General features: G+C 43.9%; 1 protein-coding gene across 4 annotated transcripts in view; it reads left to right on the forward strand.

The window, feature by feature from the left end:
• Positions 1-25,196, forward strand: part of ndst3 (N-deacetylase and N-sulfotransferase 3) — an 873,812-nt gene that overhangs the window by 727,077 nt on the left and 121,539 nt on the right. For all 4 annotated transcript variants that reach the window (XM_033023461.1, XM_033023463.1, XM_033023460.1 and 1 more), the window contains one exon: positions 9,909-10,063. In XM_033023461.1, the coding sequence (XP_032879352.1) occupies positions 9,909-10,063 (155 nt within the window). The remainder of the gene's footprint in view (positions 1-9,908; positions 10,064-25,196) is intronic.

A 25,196-nucleotide genomic window follows, 5' to 3' on the forward strand; every position in this document is an offset into this window, starting at 1 on the left:
GGTCTGCTTTACCTGCTAAGAGGAATCTCATCTCTTCCAGATGTAATGTTTCAAACATATTTGATGTCCACATTTTTATTGTTGGTGTGGGCGCATTTTTCCAGAATTTAAGTATGAGCTTTTTTCCCATTATTAGCCCGTAATTGAATAAATTCTTCTGATACACGTTTAATTCAGGGATACCTTCTGATATTCCAAAAATGATCCATTCTGGTTTTGGTACCAGTTTTTTGAATATCCTTCTTTTTCTTATCGAGTCCACACACAAGATTAGAAGTTGTTCAGCCAGATCTGCATACAATGTCTTGTAGCTTCCTGTGCTTCTTGTGCGTGGTGGTGGGAAGATTGGTGGAAACACACCGCGACATGAACGCTCTTTCCTTGACCCCAATTGGTTCCTGATCTTACACCAGGCCTGGTTGGTGTAGGATCAATTTGGTGCAGAGGTGGGTTTTCCTTCATTTGGCTCTCACTACATTCCAGACATAAAAAGGTTGTGAAACTTAGGAATATACGTACTTACCTGCAAGTAGCAGAATGCCGATATTACTCATGAGAGCTATCGCCCACTGCCTACTCAATGCAGTCTGATAGTTCTAAAGAATGCAATGTTTCCTATTATTGACCACAATCCTTCACACAGCATATTACTATTCCCATTTTAAGTTACTTTATTTACTGGTAATAGCCATTGCTGGTTGAAGCAGTTTCATGGGCATGAGTAATTACAACAGGAGCAGTGAACTACCTGAACATTTAAAGATCTAATCTCTTTTATGGAACTTAATTCAGAATCTCAGAATCCAGATAGGCCAATAAGACAATGATGAAGTGGAATATAGGAAAGTGTGCTCTATCTGTTGTGTTAGAAAGCTCAATATAACAGACCCATAAATTCAAGGACAGGTGAAGGCCACCAATGTCGCTGAATTCTGACCCTGGTTCTGCTCATTAATATATGTGTTACCTCCAGGCTTGACAATTCCATTACTCTCCTGGCCATCCTCTTGCAGCTTTGCATTCCATAAATGAGAATCCCAATCTCATTTGTCCTCACCTTTACAGGTAATGTGCATTCATCACCCTGTGCGTGCTGACCGACACAGCCCCATGATCAAGCAATGCCAACAACTTGCAATCCTCTTCCTTGCTAAATCCCTCCAAAGTCTTCTAAACACCACAATCGTATATATTTGTAATTTCCTCCCACATTTATAATCTTCCAAGGGAACTGAATTGTTACAATTCTTCTTAGACATCCCCAGATTGAATTGCTAAATCAATCATGGGAACTGCCGGGACCGTCTGAAGAGGGGCCCCATCCCAAAACGTCACCTAACCATGTCCTCCAGCATTTTGTTTTTCAATCATGGGAACTTCACCTCAATTCTGAAAATCTCTTTGAAAATTCTCCATCTCAGTACCTCCCTTTCCTTCTGTACAACATTCTTTCATGTTTATCTATGAACTAATTTGTATTTATAAACCCAAATCGGGCCTTATGTGGCTTGGTATTAATATTTTGTTCCAATTCACCATTGGAGGTTTGGGTGTGTTCATTGGGGGGGGGGGGGGGGGGGGGGGTAAATGGGTGAATGGGTGCATGCTAGGGTAAGGAAAGAGTGTGTGGAGAAAAATAATGAGATGGGGTGTTACCTAAAATTGGAGAATTCAATGTTCATACTGTCCGGTTGTTAGTATCTAAGCAGGATAAGAGGTGCTGTTCCTCCAATTTGCATATGGTTAGGTTGAGTGACCTGTTTCTATTGCCGAAATGTAATTCCTCGTGTTGTCTGATTAATCTCACTTCTCTTACAGCCTCATCCCTCTTCAACGTGAATACCTTACTTTATTTGCTTTTTGTAATTAATTACCTACATTGATTTATGTATTCATGTATTCGAACAGTTTGTTCTACCAGTGCTTAATTTCCAAGTAGTACATGACGATCTTGTACAAAGTGAAGTACCTCTCACTTAGTGTTTACAAGACTGCAAGGAAGATGTATTGATGAAAAAAAATGTTCCAGATTCTTTCTAACAAGTTGATTGGCTCCAACTGCAGCAGAGAAAATAATATTTTCATCTGTTCCTTCATTCCAAGAATCACAGTAATTCTGAATCAGTATTTTCACTCTACATTCCCTTTACCACAGTGCCCAAAGAAATAATCAAAGAGGCAACGATATTTTCCCCAGATTCACCCGATGTGTGTGGCTGTCAATTGCTGTTATGTATTCGGGATACTTAGCACACTTGAATGAAGGCTCGGACACGGGAGTAATCTTACAAGCTTCTTTACTACAGGACGCCACCTTGAGTCTTACGCACATGCGTACTTGCACAACATATGACAAGACACTAATTACATATGCTAATTACATATGCTAATTATCACATACCTAACACTCCTCCCCCTTTAACTTGGAGGCAGGTAACACCACTTCTATTACATACTCAACACTCCTCCCCCTTTAACTTGGAGGCAGGTAACACTATTTCTATTACCTACATAACACTCCTCCCCCTTTAACTTGGAGGCCCGTAACACCATTTATATTACATACATAATACTCGTCCCCCTTTAACTTGGAGGCAGGTAACACCACTTCTATTACATACACCGCACTCCTCCCCTTTTAAGTCCATTTCACCTGTACGGTATATGCTCTTTTCCTACCCATCATTGAGTAATACACTGTTACACAATGGTATTATACTTAAACCAAATACATTACCCCTTGCTTTATGAGTTCTCATTTTCTGGTTCATGTATTTGTTTTGTTTTCCTCTTGGTAGGTGGGATCTGACCCATGGCTGCAAGTTTCCATTTTATAGCAGCTTCCTCAGCTGTTCAGTTTCCCTTCTCTGCTTATTTATCTGCTCTTGGTGTTTCATGAGATTCTGCAATGCCTAACCCTTTGTCCATTGCTCAGTGAAGGAGGCTCCATGCTGGATTATACTGAAGTGTCCTAATTGTAATCGGTCCTGCCTACTTTTGTCTTGACCGACCAGCCTCCCTTCTTTAGACTTTTCTATTAGCAGCTTCTACTCATTGTCACACATTTATTCAACCTTTCCTTGCATCGTTCAAGCCTTTTCTGTTGTTCATCTACTCGTCTTCTTAAGTCACCTTTCTGGTTCTTTATCAAGAAGTAGGATCTATATTGTCTTTGCAATACAGCACTGGCTTTCCTATATATTTTAAGTATTTTGTATCGTTTAAGCCTTTTCTGTTGTTTATCTATTTGTCCACTTAACTCTTTCCGATACCAACTCATATGGAGTACTGACTGCACTTTTACAGTAGCTCTCTTTTGCTTAACCCCCTGCCTAACCATCATACTCTTGTAGGACTTAATACGGCGTGCTGCCTTGATTTCTCTACCAATACTCTGGCTTTGATCCCGCGGTATAAGGCCTGAATACAAATCACTGCTTTTCTCAAACTATCATACTGTCTCACTTGGACATCTCTTATCTGGCATGCTCGGTATCGTTGCTGTACCGCAATGGCAGACCAGCGTAGTTTCTTAAAATACTGACGCTGTTTATGCATCTGATAATAAGTCTGTATGACCTTGGCATATTTATGCATGCACCGCAGTTGCTTTCGAACAAGCATTCCTCGGTAGGCTGCCTGAAGCAGTACAACACTGCTGCGTACCTTCATGTAAGTTTTGCGATCACTTACCATTTGAAGGTGTGCCCTATAATAGTAAGATTAAACGAGAACTTACCAGTTCGAAGTTTGATCATTATTTTATGAGGAGTAACGTTGAGGGATTACGTGAAGAACCCGCCAGGACGCATGCGTGTCATTCTTCAAAGCAGCGGTGTGAAATCACAGATAACAGTAATGACTGAACATAGTAAGATTAGAGAAGAGGATACCAGTTGAACTTTATGATCAAGGGTGGGAGCGGAGGGCACGTAATCCCTCAACGTTACTCCTCATAAAATAATGATCAAACTTCGAACTGGTAAGTTCTCGTTTAATCTTACTATTTTACTTCGGAGTCACGTGAGTGACTACGTGAAGATTTCAAAGCTCTGTGATTTCATGCCGTGGAAACGAGTCCATGCATCACATCTGCCTTAATTGACTAAGGGAGGAATTGTGTTAACATGTTTAAACATGAATCCGACATTGAAATCCATGATAAATTTATTAACAACAAATTATAGCCCCTATTTTATGGGGTGAAATCATATTACAGAACTTAAAATTGATTCTGCAAAAGTTCCAGGTTTAACCACTGGTTTATGGTAAAATTGTTGGAACGTTTTTTCCTTTGACCATCCTGCTGTCTCCAGGATTTGGTCCATCGGTACGTCCAACTCCATAGCTGCCGATGTAGCTGCAGCCCTGGTGGAATGAGATTTGAATATGTTAGTATCCACCCCAGCTGTTGTTAAAACCTGTTTCAGCCATCTGGAAATAGTTTGAACCGACACTTTTTTGTGGGGTTGCTTGTGGCTGATTAGTAGTGCCATCTCATTGCCTCTGATGTTTTTGGTGTTCTCCATATATAACAATAAATGTCTTATTATACAGAGACGATCATCTATAGGGTAAGCCCTAAATTCTATTTTGAGGCCTGATGATCCCGGTCTGTTCTGTTTGACTAATTCGTGAATATGAAAAGTTATATTTCTTGTTGAAGAAGTCATATTGTCCAGCCTTAACTTATGTAAAGACTGTACCCTTTGTGCTGTGACCAAAGCCATCAGCATGACTGTTTTATGCGTCAGTTTTTGCAGGGATAGAGCTGTTGCTGGAGACTAGCTCCTTAGCAACGTTAGGACAATACTCACATCCCATATTTGAGAGTACCTGGTTCTTGGGGGATTGATATTAAAAATTCCCCTCATAGGTTTGGTTACCAGGGGGTGAGTCCCAACAGAATGACGCTCTGATCCTCGCCATAGATATGCTGAAAGGGCATTTCTGGCGCAGTTAATGGCACTGTAACTGAGCCCCTCATCATAATAGAGGCCTGCCAGGAATTCCAGAACAGACGTTATGTTCATCGAGCTGTAAGTGATGTTGTTTCTGCGACAATATATCTCCCATTTCCTGATGTATACCAAATATTATTTTTTGGTGGACTGCCTGTGAGCCGCTGAGATAATGTTCAATGTTCGGTCCGTCAGTCCCAGTTCCAGTAGAGGTTTCTTTAGACTCTACAAATTAATAAGTTTGTCATTTTATGACATGGATGGCTATCCCCAGTTACGGGATGAACCAACAAATCTCGTCGTTTCAGGATGGTGATACATGGTTCTAAGACCATGTCGAGTATCACAGGGAACCATGGTTGAGTAGGCCAATCGGGCACTACCAAAATACCAGATGCCGAGTCTTGTTGTATTTTGCGTAATATCCGACTGATGAGGCAGAAAGGAGGGAATGCATAGAAAAACAATTTCACCCAATGCAGCGAAAAAGCATCTATCGTTGATGCCCCAGGGTCTGGTTCCCAAGAAACATAGTTTGGTAACTGGTGATTGAGTCTAGATGCAAATAGATCGATATCTGGTGTTCCATACCGTGCTACAATTTCAGCAAATACTTTTATATCCAACATCCATTCGATGTTTTCATTGAATTTGCGTGACATGGTGTCTGCCACTGAATTTAGGTTACCTGGTAGGTAAGTAGCTGATATCCAAATTGTATTAGCTAGATTGTCACATGATGTCGATTTGATTCCACCCATATGGTTAATATATGCCACCACGGTGGTATTGTCAATCTGTAGTCTAACATGCTGGTGATATATTCCAGAACAGTATGACTTTAGGCCATAGAACGCACCCAACATTTCCAGGTAGTTTATGCCAAGTGTCTGTAGTAATGATGCCTCCTGTGCATTCCATCTACCTCCAGAGCTGGAGATGGAATTGGTTGCACCCCAACCAAGCGCACTGGCATCAGTTTGTAGCACCACTGAGGGGTTGCTGATAATAATAGGCTGGAACAATGCTGAATGTTATCCCTCCACCATTTTAATTCCATAATTGCTTTGATTGGTAGCTTCATTGGTCTGTCGAAATGACCAGCATTCATTTTGAGTGCTTGTATTTTTGCCCTTTGTAAATTTTGGTAATACAAAGGTCCAAATTGTGTGGCTAGAAAAGCAGCCACTATTTTGCCAATCACCCTTGCTACCAATCTGATAGATGGTTCACTGATGTCAATGAGGTTGTTGCAGGCCTCAGTTAAGACTGTAGCCTTGTCCTTTGGTAAAGTCACCGACATGTGAACTGAGTCAATAGTGAACCCCAAATAATCCATTATGGTGGAAGGTGTTAGTTTAGATTTAACTGGATGGATGATAAACCCGTTTCTCAAACAATTGTTTGGTGGCTGATACAGCTAGTTTGGCTAATTCCAAAGTTTTGCCCACAATCAATATGTCATCTAGATAGGCCATGATCATATGTTTTTGTTTCCGAAGAAACGCTAGGGCTGGTTTCAAGATTTTTGTAAACAGCCTGGGGGCTGATGTTAATTCATTTGGTAGAGCTCTATACTGCCAGTATTGCCCCATCCAGTTGAATTTTAAATAACGTCTGTGGTCAGTCCGTATAGGCACTGAATAGTAAGCATCTTTTAAGTCGATGCTAGCCATGAAGTAGCCTTCGGAAATCAATTGTTTGGCAGTAACAAAGGTTTCCATTTTGAAATGAATATATTGCACATATGTATTCAAGTTGGTCAAATCTATGATGATGCGACAACCACCATCTTTTTTGTTTTAGGTAAAGATATTAGACATAAATTCCAGAGAATCGTGTTGGGTTTTTTCACTTACCCCCTTTGCGTGAAGTATCACCAGTTCAGCATGTGCTTCTAATTTTTCTTTTCGTGGAAGTACGAACGTTCGGTTCGGTACATGCTGAACTGGGGGGCTATTTTTGTGCACAAATTCAATGGTATATCCCTGGATACCGTTTAGGATATAAGTGTCTGTTGTCAATGCACTCCATGCCTCCCAAAAGAAGTGTAATCTCCCACCGATATGTGTATTATCCACACTTCCTATAGTTTGTAAGGGACCAGACCCACCTACCTCCATGGTTACCAGTGGAAGGTTTACTTCTTCCTGTGTAGTCTTCGAGGAGGTTGAGGCGCCGGTGTCCGGGTTTGGGTTTGGGTTTGGGGTTTGCGCATTTTCCACGAAGGCCGGTCTGGGCCATGGCCTAAAAAAGACCGCTGTCCTGTACGCCCGGCCTTTGAGCTTTCACCAGCTTCTCCTGTTCTGCTGGTGGGTGCGTAAGGGTGCTGTCTGTGACTGTGGGAGGTCCTTGCTGTTGTCGCCTTTATGAGCCCCAGGGTTTTTGCCTCCTCATCGAGCTCCTTAACCTGCTTGGACAGGTTTCCTCCAAATAATAATATTGGTGGCTTTGTGTCTCCAGGTTTGCACAGGCCTGCAAATTTTGGATTTAAGGCAGGTCGGATGGCACTCTTTCTGATACTATTGATTTCATACTGCGTATTGCAGAATAGTGCCAGTGCATCCTGTTGTTCTTGCGACATTTCCTTCCCATCCACTGTGCGAGGGAATGATGTGATCCCTGCTGTTAGTAGTTTTAGTATTCTCTGGAGCTAGACATCCATGCTTCTAACTGCTGCTCTGACGTGTTTCCAGATACAATTATTCACGACTGGAACATTCAGGGATACGCAATTTCCTGGTGCCAGATATTTGGCAGTGGTGTCCATCACAGCCTGATCCTGTAGTTGCTTGAATGACAGGACATCAATGCTGGCAGCTAGTTTCTGTTCTAGGTTTCGTCCAGCCTGATCCGGCTGTATGTAGTTGGACACCATGTCCAGTAGATTTTCGGCTTCCTGCACCCCCTGCACACTTGTAGTTTGTTCAGCAAACCCCTCTTCGGGATCAGCCCAGAATTGACCCCCACTACTCCCCTCTGACGAGGGAGATGCACAGTGCAGCCCTACATAAGGTGCTGCTGTGGGTGTTATATATTAAGTTATATACTTAAATTATTGATAACAGTGACCCATACATTAAATCCAAACAGCCATGCTTTAACTGTGACAATGCACTACATTCATAGAGGACTTTTATTATGAAGGCTTTCACTGCTCCAGCTTGCTGCTTGTGGACTCCGATGCCTTCTTAACCTCTCGAGCCGTCCTCACCGGTACTTTTGCTGTGGGCTTCAACTGCTGCTTTCAGACTGGCTTTTGCTGTCCCGCTTGCCTGCTGACCTTCCTCTCCACCACTGCTCTGCCGACTTGCCTGCCCGCTGTCTCCACAGCCTTCCTGCTGCTACTGGACCCGCTGCACGGCTCGTCGCTGGCTCTCGTGGCCACCCTGAGGAAGGTGAAGGTGAGTCGCTGCTCTTCTGCTGCTGGTCCCCGCTGCTCCAAGTGTCGGGGCTGTGCCTCTCAGCTTTCTCAGCCTTCTCCCCTCTCGGCTGTCTCCCACGACCGGGCTTTCTCTACTTCACTTCCCCGACTGGGCTGACACTGCTCCCGACCGGGCTGCAGTGCTTGAGTGCTGTGTCCCGGTTTTCTTGCGCGGACCCACTCTTCGCTCGGGGCCGGACTTCCTTTCACGTCCGGGCTTTCCCCGCTCTCGGCCGTCCCCTGCGACCGGGCTTTCACGGCTCTTGGCTTCTCTCCGCTTCTCTTGCGGGACTGTCCGCTTTTCTGCTCACGGTCGGGCTGACTCTGATCCCGACCGGGCCTTCTTTACTTTCTTCCCCCACCGGGCTGACTGTTCCCGGTTGGGCTGAAGACTCAGCCTCTGTCGGTGGCTCTCTGGACCTGTCCATGGCCTACACGGTACGAGGCCCTCAACCGACGTCTGTGGCTGCTACTGGGGCTGGCCGTGGGCTTCACGGTCCTCTTTCGTCGGTGGCTCTCTGGACTTGTCCGTGGCCTTCACAGTACTAGGCCCCCACCCGACGTCTGTACTAAACCCTCACCTGACATCTGGGGCTGGCCGTGGGCTACACGGTCCTCTTTCGTCGGTGGCTCTCTGGACCTGTCCGTGGCCTTCACGGTACTAGGCCCCCACGCGACGTCTTTTTGCTGCTCCTGGGGCTGGCCGTTGGCTTCACGGCACGAGCCCTCACGCGACGTTTGAGGTTCAAACGGCGGACGTTTAACTGCCCTGCTTGTTTTCCTTCGCTCTTCCCTGAGCTATTGCTTCCCGTTCCTACCTTTTTTCTTTTCTTTTTTTTTTTTCCTTTTGAGGCCAATTCAAAACCATTTGGCGCCAAATCTTTAGGCTTCGTGCTGTTCCACTTTGTTTCCAAATACACTTCTTTTTTTTTTTTAACTTTGTTTTTGATTCTTCTTGCTGGCCTTGTTCTTATCTTCGTTCTTTTATCCTCGTCACCAATTGTTATGTATTTGGGATACTTAGCACACTTGAATAAAGGCTCGGACACGGGAGTAATCTTACAAGCTTCTTTACTACAGGACGCCACCCTGAGTCTCATGCACATGCGTACTTGCACAACATATGACAAGACACTAATTACATATGCTAATTACATATGCTAATTATCACATACCTAACAATTGCTATGATGTGACATTGCATGTTCCAATAGGAAAATCTCATAGCTGTCATCCATCATTAGATGTATACCTTTAAATGTGCACCTTATGTCTGATATTCTAGCAATTGAAATTATGATAAATTGTATCCATCATTAAACTTTTATACTGTGTTCTTTCAACTGCATCTCAATAGCACGGCTGCAGATGAAAAGCCTTATTTACCAATTGTTCACTGTGCCACTTTAATATGGCAGGGTAGTTATAAATCCCCCTCGCCCATCGTCCCAAAAATGCTAAGTCCAATTGTCAGGATCGAAGCTTGAATTCTGTTTCAAAACTGACACATGTACAATTTTCAGGGATGCTCGCGGAGGATGAAGGTGATGATATGCTGCTAAAGTACGTGAATGAATTTTGGTGGTTCCCTCACATGTGGAATCACATGCAACCTCATCTCTTCCACAACGAATCGGTCTTGGCTGAGCAAATGATTCTCAACAAGGAGTTTGCATTAGTGAGTATCAACATGTTTTAGATTATTATTAATAAACAAAATTTGAGAGAATTACCAATTGTGACAAATAATATTCTTAAAGATGCTTTCGATCATTAATAAGAACAATAAAGGTGATGACTTTAGACTTTACAGGGATACAGTGAGGAAGCAAGACCGCCTTCAGCCCAGCAAGTCCGCACTGACTAGCGATCACCCCGTACACTAACCTCCATACACCAGGGATCATTTTACAACTTACCGAAGCCAATTAACCTACAAGTCTGTGAGTCATTGGACTGTAGTAGGAAACTAGAGCACCAGGAGAAAACCGATACATCCACAGGGAGAAAGAACGTACAAATCCGTACAGATAATACCCATTGGTAGATTCAAATCCGGGGGTCTAGCGCTGTAAGGCAGCAACTCTACTGTTGCGTCACTGTGCCACCCAAACTAAAGATGACAAAGGAATTATCTGCCTCTGTTTATAAATTTATACATGGGGTTGGATGTTGAACAAATGAAAATGTAGTTTCGCACAAACCAAGCAGAAAATGTTTCACCAAATAGGTGTTTCTTATACATCTTCCAACATATGTGTATATATGGAAGCACAAATACATGTCCAGGTGTAAATCCCTAGTAAAATTAAAAGCAACCATCATCCTGTGGGAAATGAGACATGAGGTTTAAATAATGCCTACTTTTTTTATTGAATGATTGAATTGATAAATGAATGAATGAATGAATGAATGAATGAATGAATGAATACTTTATTGTCACATGTGACACGTCACAGTGACATTTTTTGCTTGCCTACCTAAGGTATGGAAATAGTCACCACATAAAGGGTGCTGACAAATTAACAAAGTGTCTACATCAGGTCCCCCTTTGTTCTTCTCACCTCCCTCTCTGTTCTCCCCCTCCCTCATGGCAGTCCCCCCACGCCGGGTCCTCCTTTGTCCCTTCCCTCAGCAGCAGCATCCTCACTTCCACGTGTCCGTCCTCGACCCTTGGTCGGCGTCCCATTGACCGCCGCACCGACCTCTCCACTATCGCCGCCAGATCCTCTCTGGACGCCTCTGTGTTGTCGACTCAGCACCGTCGGCCGCGGGCTTCGTCGACTCGCGGGGCTCCGACTTTGACCCACGAGGCCCAGGCTCCGACCTGTAGGACTCCGACCCCTGAGACTCCGGCATGGGAGGCCCAGGCTCAAATGATTAGAATGTGCTGACGTTCACAATTCTCCTGGGTGCAAATGACCATGAGGGAAAATGAATTCACAAAACTGAGACCAAATGTATACAGAACCCTCAGAGAGATACTGGGAAAATGGTTAAGATTTCTTATCAGCTGTGTGAGAACATAATCAATGCAGTGGGAACTATGGGGTCACTTTACTTGCCCCTTTCTTAGCCCCTTCATATTCCAGCTTTGCTGGGCATGACTTCGATACCACTAGAAAACCAGTAAAGAATTCATGCCTGTCCCTTACTCACACTACAGAGATGCTGAGAGTCTTCATGTGGGAGGGGACAATATTTGAGAACCTCTCCGACGTCAAACAAACTGTTGACCAGCAAAAATGTCTCTGGATAAACAGTCAATTTAAAGAGCAGAAGGAACCAACTATGGTGACTCCCCAGAAGACTTGGCAAAAATGCAGTGAGTTTGGTCTGTTATTTCACATATCATGTCCATAAATCCTCAGTCATGTACATGGATGTGAATAGGGCTAATCGAGGACCAGAGGACATAGGTTCAAGGTGAAGGGGAAAAGATTGAATAGGAATTTGAGGGGTAACCTTTTCACACAAAGGGTGGTGGGTGTATGGAACAAGCTGCCAGGGGGGGTAGTTGAGGCTGGGACTATCCCAATGTTTAAGAAACAGTTAGACAGGTATATGGATCGGACGTTTGGAGGGATATGGACCAAATGCAGGCAGGTGGGACTAGTATACCTGGGACATGTTGGTCACTGTGGGCAAGTTGGGCTGAAGGGCTGGTTTCCTCACTGTATACTTCCATGACTATCTTTGACTATAATCAGAAGCTTGATAAATAGTAAGATTAAACGAGAACTTACCAGTTTGAAGTTTGATCTGTATTTTATGAGGAGTTACGATGAGGGATTACGTGAAGAACCCCGCCAGGACGCATGCGTGTCATTCTTCAAAGCAGCGGTGTGAAATCACAGATAACTGTAATGACTAAACATAGTAAGATTAGAGAAGAGATACCAGTTAAGTATATGATCAGGGTGGGAGCGGAGGGCACGTAATCCCTCAACGTTACTCCTCATAAAATACAGATCAAACTTCAAACTGGTAAGTTCTCGTTTAATCTTACTATTTTACTTCGGAGTCACGTGAGTGACTACGTGAAGATTTTAAAGCTCTGTGATTTCATGCCATGGAAATGAGTCCATGCATCACGTCTGCCTTGACTGTGGGAGGAATTGTGTTAACATAATTTGGATATGAATTCGACATTGAAATCATAAAATTTGTTAACACAAATTTATAACCCCTTTTTATGGGTTTAAATTAATTTACAGAACTTAAAATTGTTTCTGCAAACGTTCCAGGTTTCATTACTGGTTTATTATAAAATAATTGGAATGTTTTCCCCTCCAGACCATCCTGCTGCCTTGAGGATTTGGTCCATTGGTACATCCAACTGTATTGCTGCCGATGTAGCTGCAGCCCTGGTGGAAAGAGATTTTAAAATATTAGTATCCACCCCAGCCTGTGTTAGCACCTGTTTCAGCCATCTTGAGATGGTCTGGACCGTCACTCTTGGTGTGGTTGCTAGTGGCTGACCAAAATGTGCCTTTTCATTGCCTCTTAGGATATTCGTTTTATCCATGTATAACGACAGATGTCTTACTATACACAGACGGTCATCTGTTGGGTATGACCTAATTGTATATTGAGGCCTGCTGATCCCTTTCTGTTCTGTTTACTAACTCATCAATATGAAACGTAATATTTTCTGTTGAGGAAGTCATGTTGTCCAGTCTAGTTTTTGCAGTGACTGTATCCTCTGTGCCGTGACCAATACCATTAGCATGACTGTTTTAATGTCAGTCTGTGTAGGGACTGAACTGTTGCTGGAGACCAATTCCTGAGCATCTTCAGGATTATTCTTACATCCCATATTTGGGAGTATCTGGTTCTTGGGGATAGTATTAAAAATTCCCCTCATAAGTTTTGTACCAGTGGGTGAGTCCCAACAGTGTAATGCTCTGTCCCCTGCCATAGGTGTCGATAGGGCACTTCTGGCGCAGTTGATGGCACTGTAACTGAGCCCCTCATCATAGTGGAGGCCTGCCAGATATTCCAGAACAGACGGGATGTTCATGTCTCTGATACCATGTTTGATACCACTGGGAACCATGGTTGTGTAGGCCAATCGGGTACTACCAATACCAGATGCAGAGTCTTGTTGTATTTCCTTAATACCCGACTGATGAGGCAGGAAAAGGAGGGAATGCGTAAATAAACAATTTACGCATTCCCCCCCCCCCCCCCCCCAATGCAGCGAAAATGCATCTGTCGCTGCTGCCCCAGGGTCTGGTTCCCATGAAACATAATTTGATAACTGGTGGTTAAGTCTGGATGCGAATAAATCGATATCTGGTGTTCCATATTTGCTGTGATATCAGCAAATACTATTTTATTCAACATCCATTTGGTGTTTTCATTAAATTTGCGTGACCTGGTGTCTGCCACTGAATTTAGTCTTCCTAGTAGGTAAGTGGCTGATATCCAAATATCTCTCTGGATACTCCATTGCCAAATTGTATAGCCAGATTGTCACATGATGTCGATTTGTTTCCACCCTGTGGTCAATGTATGCTACCACGGTGGTATTGGTATTGGTGGCTCTTCACCCGTGCACTGGCATCAGTTTGTAGTACCATGGAAGGGTTACTGACAATGATTGGATTGGAACAAAGCCAGATGTTATCTATCCACCATTTTAGTTCCATTTTAGCTTGATTGGTAGTTTCACAGATTTGTCAAGTGACCTGCATAATTTAGAGTGCTTGTATTTTGCTCTCTGTAAGTTTTGGTAATGTAGAGGTCCAAATTGTGTTGCTGGAAAGGCAGCCATCATTATGCCAATTACTTTTGCTACCAATCTGATGGATGGTTTGCTGATGTCAGTGAGGTTATTGCAAGCCTCTATTAAATCTCTAGCCTTTCCCTTAGGCAGAGTCACCGACATGTGAACCGAGTCAATGGTGAAACCCCAGATAGTCCATAGTAGTGGAAGGCGTTAGTTTAGATTTGACTGGATGAAAAATGAATCCCAGTTTTCCAAATAACTTTTTTGTGGCTGTTACAGTTTGTTTGGCCAATTCCAAAGTTTTGCCCGCAATGAGTATGTCATCTAAATATGCCATGACCATGTGTGTACGTTTCCGTAGAAACGCTAGGGCTGGTTTCAAATTTTTTGTGAAACAGCCTGGGGCTGATGATAACCCATTTGGCAGTGCTTTATACTGTCAGAGTTGTCCCATCCAGTTGAATTTTAAGTAACATCTGTGGTCACCTCGTATAGGCACTGAATAGTAAGCATCTTTTAAATCGATGCTGGCCATTGAAGTAACCTTTGGAAATTAATTGTTAAGCAGTAACAAAGGTATCTATTTTGTCAGATCTATGATGATGCGATAACCATCATCTTTTTTGTTTTTGATAAATATATTGGACACGAATTCTAATGGTTCGTGTTGAGTTTTCTCAATTACACCTTTTATGTAAAGCCGCTTCAGTTCAGCTTGCGCTTTTGATTTTCCTTTATCAGAAGGCACGAACATTCGGTTCAGTATATGTCGAACTGGAGGGCTGTACTTGTGTATAAACTCTATTGTATATCCCTGGATACTGCTTTAGATGTAAGTATCGGTTGTTATCATGCTCCATGCATTCAGAAAAGAGTGTAATCTCCACCCAATCTCCTGTGCTCCCTGTATATTGTAGGGAACCAGACCCACCTACCTCCATAGTTACCAGTGGCAGGTTTACTTTTTGTAGGTTCTTCACTGCTGTTGTCGCGCTGGGTCTGGATTTTCGGTTTGGTTGGCGTTGGAGGTCCCCGCATCTTCCAAGAAGGCCGGCCTGGGCCATGGCCTAAAAAGACTCATGTTTTGGGTACCGGACCTTCGAGCTTTCACCAGTTCTGCTGGTGGGTGCGTGGGGGTGCTGTCTTTGGCCGTATGGGTTCCAGTAGGTTCTCTTGTTCCTGCACCCCCTGCACACTGTCTTTCCTTCTGCGGACCCCTCTTCCAGGTCAGCCCAGAACTGACCCGCAGTGCTCCCCTCTGATGAGGTAGAAGCACTGTGCAGCCCTTCAAGAGGTACTGCTGTGGGTTTATCATAGGGCCCACAGTGACCCGACTCCATCTCCCGGAGTCTCTCACGTTGGAGCAAAGCTCCATACACCGCTCCATCCGGCCCCAGCGCTCTCGGGCGCTGGCCGCCCGCGGTTGTTCAAAGTCGGACTCCTCTGAGTCCACGACCTTGTTTGTTTTGTGTCTAGCCTTTCCGCCCGGCCGCGTGGATCTGGCCAGAGCGGAGGCGACATCGGGCACAGCTGATCCCACTATCAGTGATCCGAGTGCCGCTGGCTGCTGCTGGCTGCCCGCTGCTCCGCGGTCCTCCTTCTCCAGCTTTGTCCTTACTGCCCTTCCGTGGAGTGGATATGGCCGGTGTGGAGGCGACATCGGGCACAGCTGATCCCATCTAGCCCACCAGCTTTGTCGCAGCCCGTTGGTTTCTCCACCTGCAATCAGCATGGTAAAACACAAAAAGACCGCAGCTCTTACCTGCAGGTCCAGGTTGAAATTGTCGCTACGGGTGAACGTCGTTCCACCCCGTCTGCTGCCGTTATTGACTTGTCCAAAAGTCAACGGCCCCATTTAAATAGTCTCCCGCCCGGCCGTGGTGTTCTGGCCGGCGCGGGACCAAAAGTCGGCACAGCTGATCCCTTACGGGGCTTGTGCCTTCAGCTGCTGCTGGCTCCCGCAACTTCGCGGTCCTCCCCAGCCAGCTTCCTAGCAGCACTTGTGGACACTATTTTGTCCAGCTTCCCCCCCTGTGAAAAACCCAGCGCGGGGAACATTAGTTTTGCTTCCCTCTCCCGCCCGGCCGGGCCCGGGAGCGAGTAGGGAGCGAAAGTCGGGCACAGCTGTTCCCATTACGGGAGATTAGCGTGCCTTTGGCTGCTGCTGCCGGCTGCCCGCTACTCCGCGGTTCACCCCCGCCAGCTCTCCCGCAGCCTTCATGGATCCGGTCCATGTCTCCACCTAAAAGGTAAGTGGAAGGAACGCAGAGTCTCCTTACCTGCTGTTCCTGGCTTTCAAATTTTGCCGCTAGGGGAACGTCGTTCCCCCTTGCTGTGACTTGTTGCAATGCGTGTAGCGATATGACACGCATGCGTCCTGGCGGGGTTCTTCACGTAGTCACTCATGTGACTCCGAAGTAAAATAGGAATTACCCAATCATTTACAATTTGGCCTGCAACAATATTGTCACCATGTGCAGCCTTTTCGTTAAGCAGGGTTCTCAGTGCCAATGCAGTATCAGGATGGGTAGAATGTTGTGTATTGCTCACACAGTGATCAGAAGCTAACAATTCCTGCTTAGAAAAATGTGCAAGGATCAATATGTGCAGCATTAGGCTTGGTTGTATTGCCTTTGTGGGTGAATATATAACAAGAGAAAGAGTTCAACTTTGCTAGTTACTGTCAAAATCAACAACAACATTATGCCAGTTTGTAAAATGCATCACAATATAAAACAGACCAGTTGCAGATTGAGCTTTGACTCAATTTTATACTCACAGATAATGACAATTTTGTAAGTTTATCACTGTGTGTGTTTTTACTCTTTGATTAAAGTTAATGGCTGGTGTGAGATTAAATACCAATTTATTATTTTCTGATTTAAACTGCTCTCTTAAATCAATTTCACCCCAGTGTCTTGCCTAAACTGAAATTTGAACACAGTTTGGATTATCCTCTCTGGATTAATTAATCTCTAATTGCATTATATATTTTAGTGGAAGTTATGTAACTCTCCCAAAAGACAAAACTAACAAGCTGTCAACCTGTTAGATACATAATTAAATAATACACAGAAGCCAACAAAATACTAAATCAGTGTGATACTTTGAAAGGAAGGGCACTGAAATTCAGTGGAGTTTATTCTGATCCCCGGACGTAACTCCTGAAACATTGCTTCATCTCTGAGTGTTCTATTGACTACCTGCAAATACTGTGATGCTGGAAATGCAAGCACGCACTTTGTCCGTCACCATCACTCCCCTCTACCACCCACTCTTCCCAAGCTTCACCAGGGAATTTCAAACTGAATTACTTTTGAATCTATGCAAAATAAATAAAAATACTGCTCATTGTACATATTGTTAGGATTTGATAAGCAACAGACATGTTAATGTCACATTGGTTCTTCAGACCTACTTGTTGCTTAAGGACAAGCCAAATGTCAGTTTACCCATGACTTGATTTTAACTCCAGGCAAAGACTGAATGGACAGAAGATGGTTTAATTGCATCATCTATTTGATAGCCTCAGACAAGCATTTTGGAGCTAATGGTGGGTTTGGTTGGCAAACTGTGCCCTCTATCAGAGCTAATCAGTAGCTTGGGTGGAATATCTATGGATCCTCTGGGGACTGGTGATGTCTTGCTCCACTCTATCAGTATCTCCTGTTCTTACGATCATCCTACTTATTGGCTGTGTGTTTTGCTGCCACTGTTCTCCTCTGCACTTCATGCCCTTCACTCGTATTGTTCATTGTGATTAATAGACTTTGGACATTAATGGAATAATATGACATGTAGTTAGTGCGTGAGAGTGGCACAGGTAAAAGATCAGTTGTGATTTAATTGAATATTGCTGTTGATAAATGCTGTTGATAAACACAAGAGTTTATTAAACAAAATTAGCTTGCACAGTAATGAGGATAATGTATTGAGATGAATTGAGGGTTGGTTAACAGATATTATTGTGTTGGAAGTGTGACTAGTGGAATGCTGCTGGAGCTCCAGATTCACAAACCACATCAATGATTTGAATCAGGGGTTCAAGTGTAATATATCCAAGTCTGTGAACAATGCAAATCTAGACTGCTAGGAGGATGAAAGATGAGAAGGATGATATATAAACAGCTTAAGGGAATAAATAAAACATGGCAAATAGAATAAAATGCAGAAAGGCAGGTTATTTTTTAAATGGTGAGAGCTTGAACGGTTGTTGTTCAGAGGAATCTGTATGTCATATATGTCGATATATATATATGGCCGCGAGTCGACGAAGCCCGCGGCCATATATATATCCATATATGAATCACTAAAAATTAATGTGCAAGCAATTAGGGAATAAAATGATACTGTAAGCGGATTGTAGTGTAGGAAAAAAGACCTACTGCCATAATTAGGATGACCTGTTGTTACAGGTCCCATCTTCTTAACCAAGGAATGATATATTCTTGTGAGAGCAGGAATGTAGTAAAGGTTTGCCAGATTTATTCCTCAGGTGGTTGTGGACCTTGTCTATATGAACCAGAGCAAGGCCTTTGACAAAGTAACGTATAATAGGCTTGTCTGGAAGGTAAGATCATCATGGAATCCAAGGTGAGCAAGCCAATATGGATCAAAATGGGTTTGGAGAAAGGAATCAAGCAAAGAGCATGGAATCAGAGCCGAGGGCCCACCATGTCCATGATGAACAAATTGGCATATTGGTCTCGTCACATTTGCCTGCACTTGACTCATTTCCCTGTAAACCTTACCTATCCATTTATCTGTCAAAATGTCTTTTAAAAATCATAATTGTATTTTCTGGCAGCTCATTCCAGACATGGACTATGCTCCGAGTGAAAATGTTTCCCCTGCTATCCTGAAACCTCTCCCCTCTCCCATCAAGGCTATGCTCTCTAGTTTTTGAATCCTCTATCCTGGGGACAAAACTGTAATCCTTCGCCTTAGTATCACAGGAGTGGAGGCTCAGTAACGGAGTATGTTCATAGCCAAAAAGTAACATTGAGGTAAAATATCAGCCACAAGCTTATTGAAAGGCAGAGAAGACACAAGGAGCAGAGTGAACTTCATCTTATCTTCCCGCAGAGACCGCTCACTCTGTAACTCCCTGGTCAATTTGTCCCTTCCCACCCAAACCACCCCCTCTCCTGGCACTTTCTCTTGCAAACGCAGGAAATGCTACACTTGTCGCTTTACCACCCCCCTTGACTCCATCCAAGGACCCAAGCAGTCTTTCCAGATGCGGAGAGGTTCACCTGCACCTCCTCCAACCTCATCTATTGCATCCACTGCTCTAGGTGTCGGCTGATCTACATCGGTGAGACCAAGCACAGGCTTGACGATCGCTTCGCCCAACACCTCCGCTCAGTTCGCAATAACCAACCTGATCTCCCGGTAGCTCAGCACTTCAACTCCCCCTCCCATTCTGAATCTGACCTTTCTGTCTTGGGCCTCCTCCATGCCCAGAGTGAGGCCCACCGTAAATTGGAGGAGCAGCACCTCATATTTCACTTGGGTAGTTTACACCCCAGCGGTATGAACATTGACCTCCAATTTTAGGTAGGCCCTGCTTTCTCCTTCTTTCCCCTCCGCTTCCCAGCCATCCCACAGCCCACTGTCTCCGCCTCTTCCTTTCCTCCTCCCACCCTCCCCCACCCATCAGTCTGAAGAAGGGTCTCGACCCGAAACGTCGCCTATTTCCTTTGCTCCATAGATGCTACCTCACCCGCTGAGTTTCTCCAGAAATTTTGTTTACCTTCTTATATTTCTTGTGTTTTTTATTCTCTCCTTCCTCATCTCTATGTTTGTCTCTCACATTCTCAGTGTTTTTAGACCTTGGAGCTGAGGAGGTTGATATAACATGCACAGGGGGCTGACAGGGTAGATGTTTCACCGGTGAGAGGAACTTTGAATGAGGAATCATTCATTGGCACAGGAGAGGAGATGAGGCTGTGCTGATCATCCATGATCACAGTCATTAGCAGGCAGGCTTGGGAGGCTGCAGCCTTCTCTCGTTCCTCTTTTCTTGTATCTTATGCTTTACTCACTGTTTTCCTCCACATTCAGCGCCTGTCTCCATCACTGTTCATCACAAACAGCACAATGCTATCTGTGCCTCACACTTCCTGTGTTCCTATACCTTTTCCGTTTATACTCTTGATGCCTATCTTTCTCATTCACTGTTCTCCATATTGTATTTGTATCTTTATCTCTCTGACTGTTCTCTATATTATCTGAACCTCGCTCTTTTTATCAGTTCTGTTCGACACTGTCAGTATATCTCACTTCTCTCTCAGTGCCTGTTTGTTTTCTAACTCACTTCCCTCCATAATATCTTTCTCTCCCTTACTGTCTTCTCACCACGTGTTCAATGCCTCTTTCCTTCTTTCCCTCTCCCCCTTTCTCCCTCCCTCTCCCCCTACCCCTCATTCCCCTACCCCTCCACCCCCTCCCCTCCACCTAACCTTCCTCTTCCCCCTCCCTCTGCCCCCCTCCCCTCCACCTAACCTCCCTCTCCCCTTCCCTCTCTCCACTCCCACACTCTCAGTGCTGCTTTCTTTCATTATCCTTTTCTGTACTTTCAATGTCTCTCTCTGTTCTCCTCAATACTCAGTGCCTTTCTCTCTGTGTTCTTCACCCACAGTGCTCCTCTCTGTCCCTTTTCTGCTCTACACCTCATGTGTCATTGTCTCCTTTACCCTCCACATTCTCTATATCTTTCTGTCCTGCTCACCCTTCTCAGCATAATACCTCTTTCTCCCTTTCACTGTTCTCCATGCTATCCGAGCTTCTAGCATTCACTCGTGTCTATGGCCTTAACCTAGGTCTTAGTGTAACACAGTACAAGTCTAATAAACATGTTATAAAGCAGTGCTTATGACGCAAATCCATACAGCTATTTGTTTCTACGCTTCAATATTGAGCTACGATGTGCTGTGTTGCTGTAGATGTTTCTTAAAGTTTATTAATTGCAAGGTACTCACTCATTTTACAGTAGATGCACATAAAGTATTGAATACACCTTACTACAACAGGCGATGCAAGAAACTGCAAATGCAGGAAACTGGAGCAAAACACAAAGTGCTGGAGCAAATCAGTAGATCAGGCAGAATCCGGGGAGGGTGATGGATAGGCATTTCAGGTCAGGACCATCCTACCATCTGAGTTTGAGCAATTTGTGTTATAGTACAACAGGTGATGAGGGTGGTTAGAAAAATAGACATGTATTGCAGCCCAAAAAAGTGACAGTATTTTTCGATACGCTTTGGGAGAATGATTACTGCCATCGAGTATAGAAGCTAAATCATCTGGAGTTGAGGAACAGGAACCAGCTGAGGCATAGAATGCCACGTACTGCAACAATACTTGGTACAGCAGAACTATAGATATAAATAGTCATAGTCGTACAGCATAGAAACAGGCCTATTGGCCCAAATTAGGAATGCCAACCAAGATGCCCCATCTAAGCTAGTCCCATTTGCCCTCGTTTGGCCCATATCCCTCTAAATTGTTCTTATCCATGTACTTTTCCAAGTGTCATATAAATGCTGTTATAGTATCTGCCTTAACTACTTCTGTAGCAGCTCGATTCATATACCCATAATCATCTGAGTGAAAAAATTGCCCCTCGTGTTTGTATTAAATCCTGTCCCTCTCACCTTAAACATGTTTCCTCGTGTTTTTGTTTCACTTGTGAGATATATTGTTTGTGCTCACAATCACTACTCAGAGACTAAATCGTGGAAACAAGAAATGCTTTATTTGCGAGTCTGCAGAATCGGGTGCCTCTCCAAGTTGAGACACACCGAGCAAAGGAAAAACGTCTTGTTTTATACAATTCAGTATACAGTCTTTATTGATCGGACGCCTCCCCTTCTGACCCCTTCCAATCAGGGTACCGAGGTTCACAATCTTCCAACCCTCCCCTCCGTGCGTCATAGAAACATAGACATAGAAAGATAGAAAGTAGGTGCGAGAGTAGACCACCAGGTCCGTCGAGCCCGCACCGCCATTCGCTCATGGCTGAACACTAAACAGACACACTTACCCACAAACAGTAGACACAAGACACAGAACACAAGACACTACCCTCCCCTTTATACCGCTATCACCCCTCTCCACCCCAAGAACCGCGTGATCTCCTGGGGGAGGCAAAAAAACGGATAAAAACCCAGGTCCAATTCGGGAAAAAAATCCGGGAAATTCCTCTCCGACCCCAATCCAGGCGATCGACACTTGTCCAGGAGATCACTCAGGTCTTACTATACTAACCATACCTAGGTCCATATCCCTGCCCTCTCCCCGTAGCCCCTTATCCCCTTGGCAGCTAAAAACCCATCTATTTTAGACTTAAATATATTTAACGTTTCTGCTTCCACTGCTCCCTGGGGCAGTGAATTCCATAAATTAACCACCCTCTGGGTGAAGAAGTTCTTCCTCATCTCAGTTTTAAAAGAGCCCCCCCTTATTCTGCAACTATGTCCCCTAGTTCTAGTTTCCCCGATCATTGGGAACATCCTTGGTGCATCCACCCGATCAAGGCCCCTCACGATCTTATATGTTTCAATGAGATCGCCTCTCATTCTTCTAAACTCCAAAGAGTAGAGTTCCAGCCTACTTAACCTTTCCTCATATGTCAATCCCCTCATTGCAGGAATTAATCTTGTAAACCTTCGCTGCACTGCCTCCAGGGCTAGTACATCCTTTCTTAAGTATGGACCCCAGAACTGTACACAGTATTCCAAATGTGGTCTCACTAATACTGTGTACAGCTGCAGCAAGACCTCCGTGTTTTTATACTCAATCCCCCTAGCAATAAAGGCCAAAACTCCATTGGCCTTCCTGATTGCTTGCTGCACCTGCATACTAACTTTTAGTGATTCATGTACTACTACCCCTAGATCCCTTTGCGTTGCATTACAACGCAGCTCCTCCTCATTTAGAAAATAACTTGCCCTATCATTTTTTTTCCCAAAGTGAATGACTTCACATTTATTAGTATTAAATTTCATCTGCCAAGTTGTTGCCCACTCACCTAGCTTATCTATATCCTTTTGCAGACTCTTCCTATCCTCCTCATCCCCTACTTTTCCTCCCATTTTTGTATCGTCCGCAAATTTTGATATATTACACTTGGTTCCCTCCTCCAAATCATTTATATAAATTGTAAACAACTGGGGTCCCAGCACCGACCCTTGCGGAACCCCGCTAGTTACCGGTTGCCATCCCGAGTATGAACCATTTATCCCCACTCTCTGCTTCCTATTTGTTAGCCAATCCTCTACCCATGCTAATATATTACCCCCAATCCCATAATTTTTTATTTTTAGCAATAGTCTCTTATGTGGCACCTTGTCAAAAGCCTTTTGGAAGTCCAAGTATACCACATCCACCGGTTCCCCTTTATCCACCCGGGTTGTTACTTCCTCAATGAATTCGAGCAGATTCGTTAAACAGGACTTCCCCTTCACAAAACCATGCTGGTTCTGTCCGATGAAGTCATGTTTATCCAAGTGCCCCGTTAGTGTTTCTTTAATAATTGTCTCTAACATTTTACCCACCACCGATGTTAGACTAACCGGTCTATAGTTACCCGCCTTCTGTTTACTTCCTTTTTTAAATATAGGTGTTACATTGGCCATTTTCCAATCCACTGGGACCGTTCCTGCCTCCAGGGAGTTTTGGAAAATTATCACCAATGCATCCACAATCCCCACCGCTATCTCCCTCAAGACCCTTGGATGTAATCCATCAGGCCCAGGGGATTTATCCTCCTTCAGTCTCATTAATTTCCCTAATACCACCTCCTTGGTGATCTTAATAGTATTTAGCTCCTCCATTCCTACCGCCCCCTGTTTATCCAGCGTTGGAATATTTTTTGTGTCTTCTATGGTGAAGACTGATACAAAATACTCGTTTAATGCCTTTGCCATTTCCATGTTCCCCACCAACAACTCTCCAGTCTCACCCTCCAATGGACCAACGTTCACCTTAGCCACCCTTTTTCTTTTTATATAGCTATAAAAACTCTTACTATTAGTTTTTATGTTGTTCGCTAAATTCCTTTCATAGTTTATTTTCCCCGTCTTAATTAATCTCTTAGTTATTTTTTGCTGACCTTTAAATGCTTCCCAATCCTCTACCCTCCCACTATCTCTGGCTACCTTATATGCCCTTGCCTTCAGCCGAATACTATCCTTTATAGTTTTACTGAGCCATGGCTGACTGTTCTTACCCTTACCCCTTTTTTTCTTCATAGGAATAAATTTTTCTTGAAGGTTATACAGTAGATCCTTAAACATACACCACTGCTCATGTACCGTCTTATTCTTGAGTCTGCTATCCCAGTCAACTTTGATCAGCTCAGTCCTCATACCTTCATAATCCCCCTTATTTAGACTAAGCACCCTAGCCTTAGTTTCAACCTGCTCCCCTTCTATTTGAATATGGAATTCGACCATATTGTGGTCACTTGTTCCCAACGAGTCCCTAACTATAACATTTTTAATTAATCCTGCTTCATTACACAGGACCAGATCCAAGATTGCCTCCCCCCTTGTCGGTTCTGTGACATACTGTTCTAGGAACCCGTCTCTAATACATTCTATAAACTCTTCCTCTAGTCTACCCTGCCCAGTTTGGTTTGCCCAATTAATATGAAAATTGAAGTCCCCCATGATTACAGCAGTTCCCTTTTTACATGCGTCAACTATTTGCAGATTTATGTTCTGACTAACAGCGTCACAGCTATTTGGAGGTCTATAAATTACACCCACTAGTGTTTTTTTCCCCTTGTTATTCTCTATCTGTACCCAAGCTGTTTCACTATCCTGATCCTTCAACGCAATATCCTTCCTCTCTATTGCCGTTATTCCCTCCCTTATTAAAAGGGCCACCCCTCCTCCCTTTCTTTCCTGTCTATCTTTTCTAATTGTCGAGTACCCCTCGATATTTAACTCCCAGTCCTGATCCCCTTGCAGCCATGTCTCCGTAATGGCCACGATATCATAACTATATATACTTAATTGCACCGTTAATTCATTTATCTTATTTCGAATACTCCGTGCATTTAGATAAA

The sequence above is a fragment of the Amblyraja radiata genome, chromosome 1 (genome assembly GCF_010909765.2).
Source record: "Amblyraja radiata isolate CabotCenter1 chromosome 1, sAmbRad1.1.pri, whole genome shotgun sequence".
NCBI lineage: Eukaryota > Metazoa > Chordata > Chondrichthyes > Rajiformes > Rajidae > Amblyraja > Amblyraja radiata.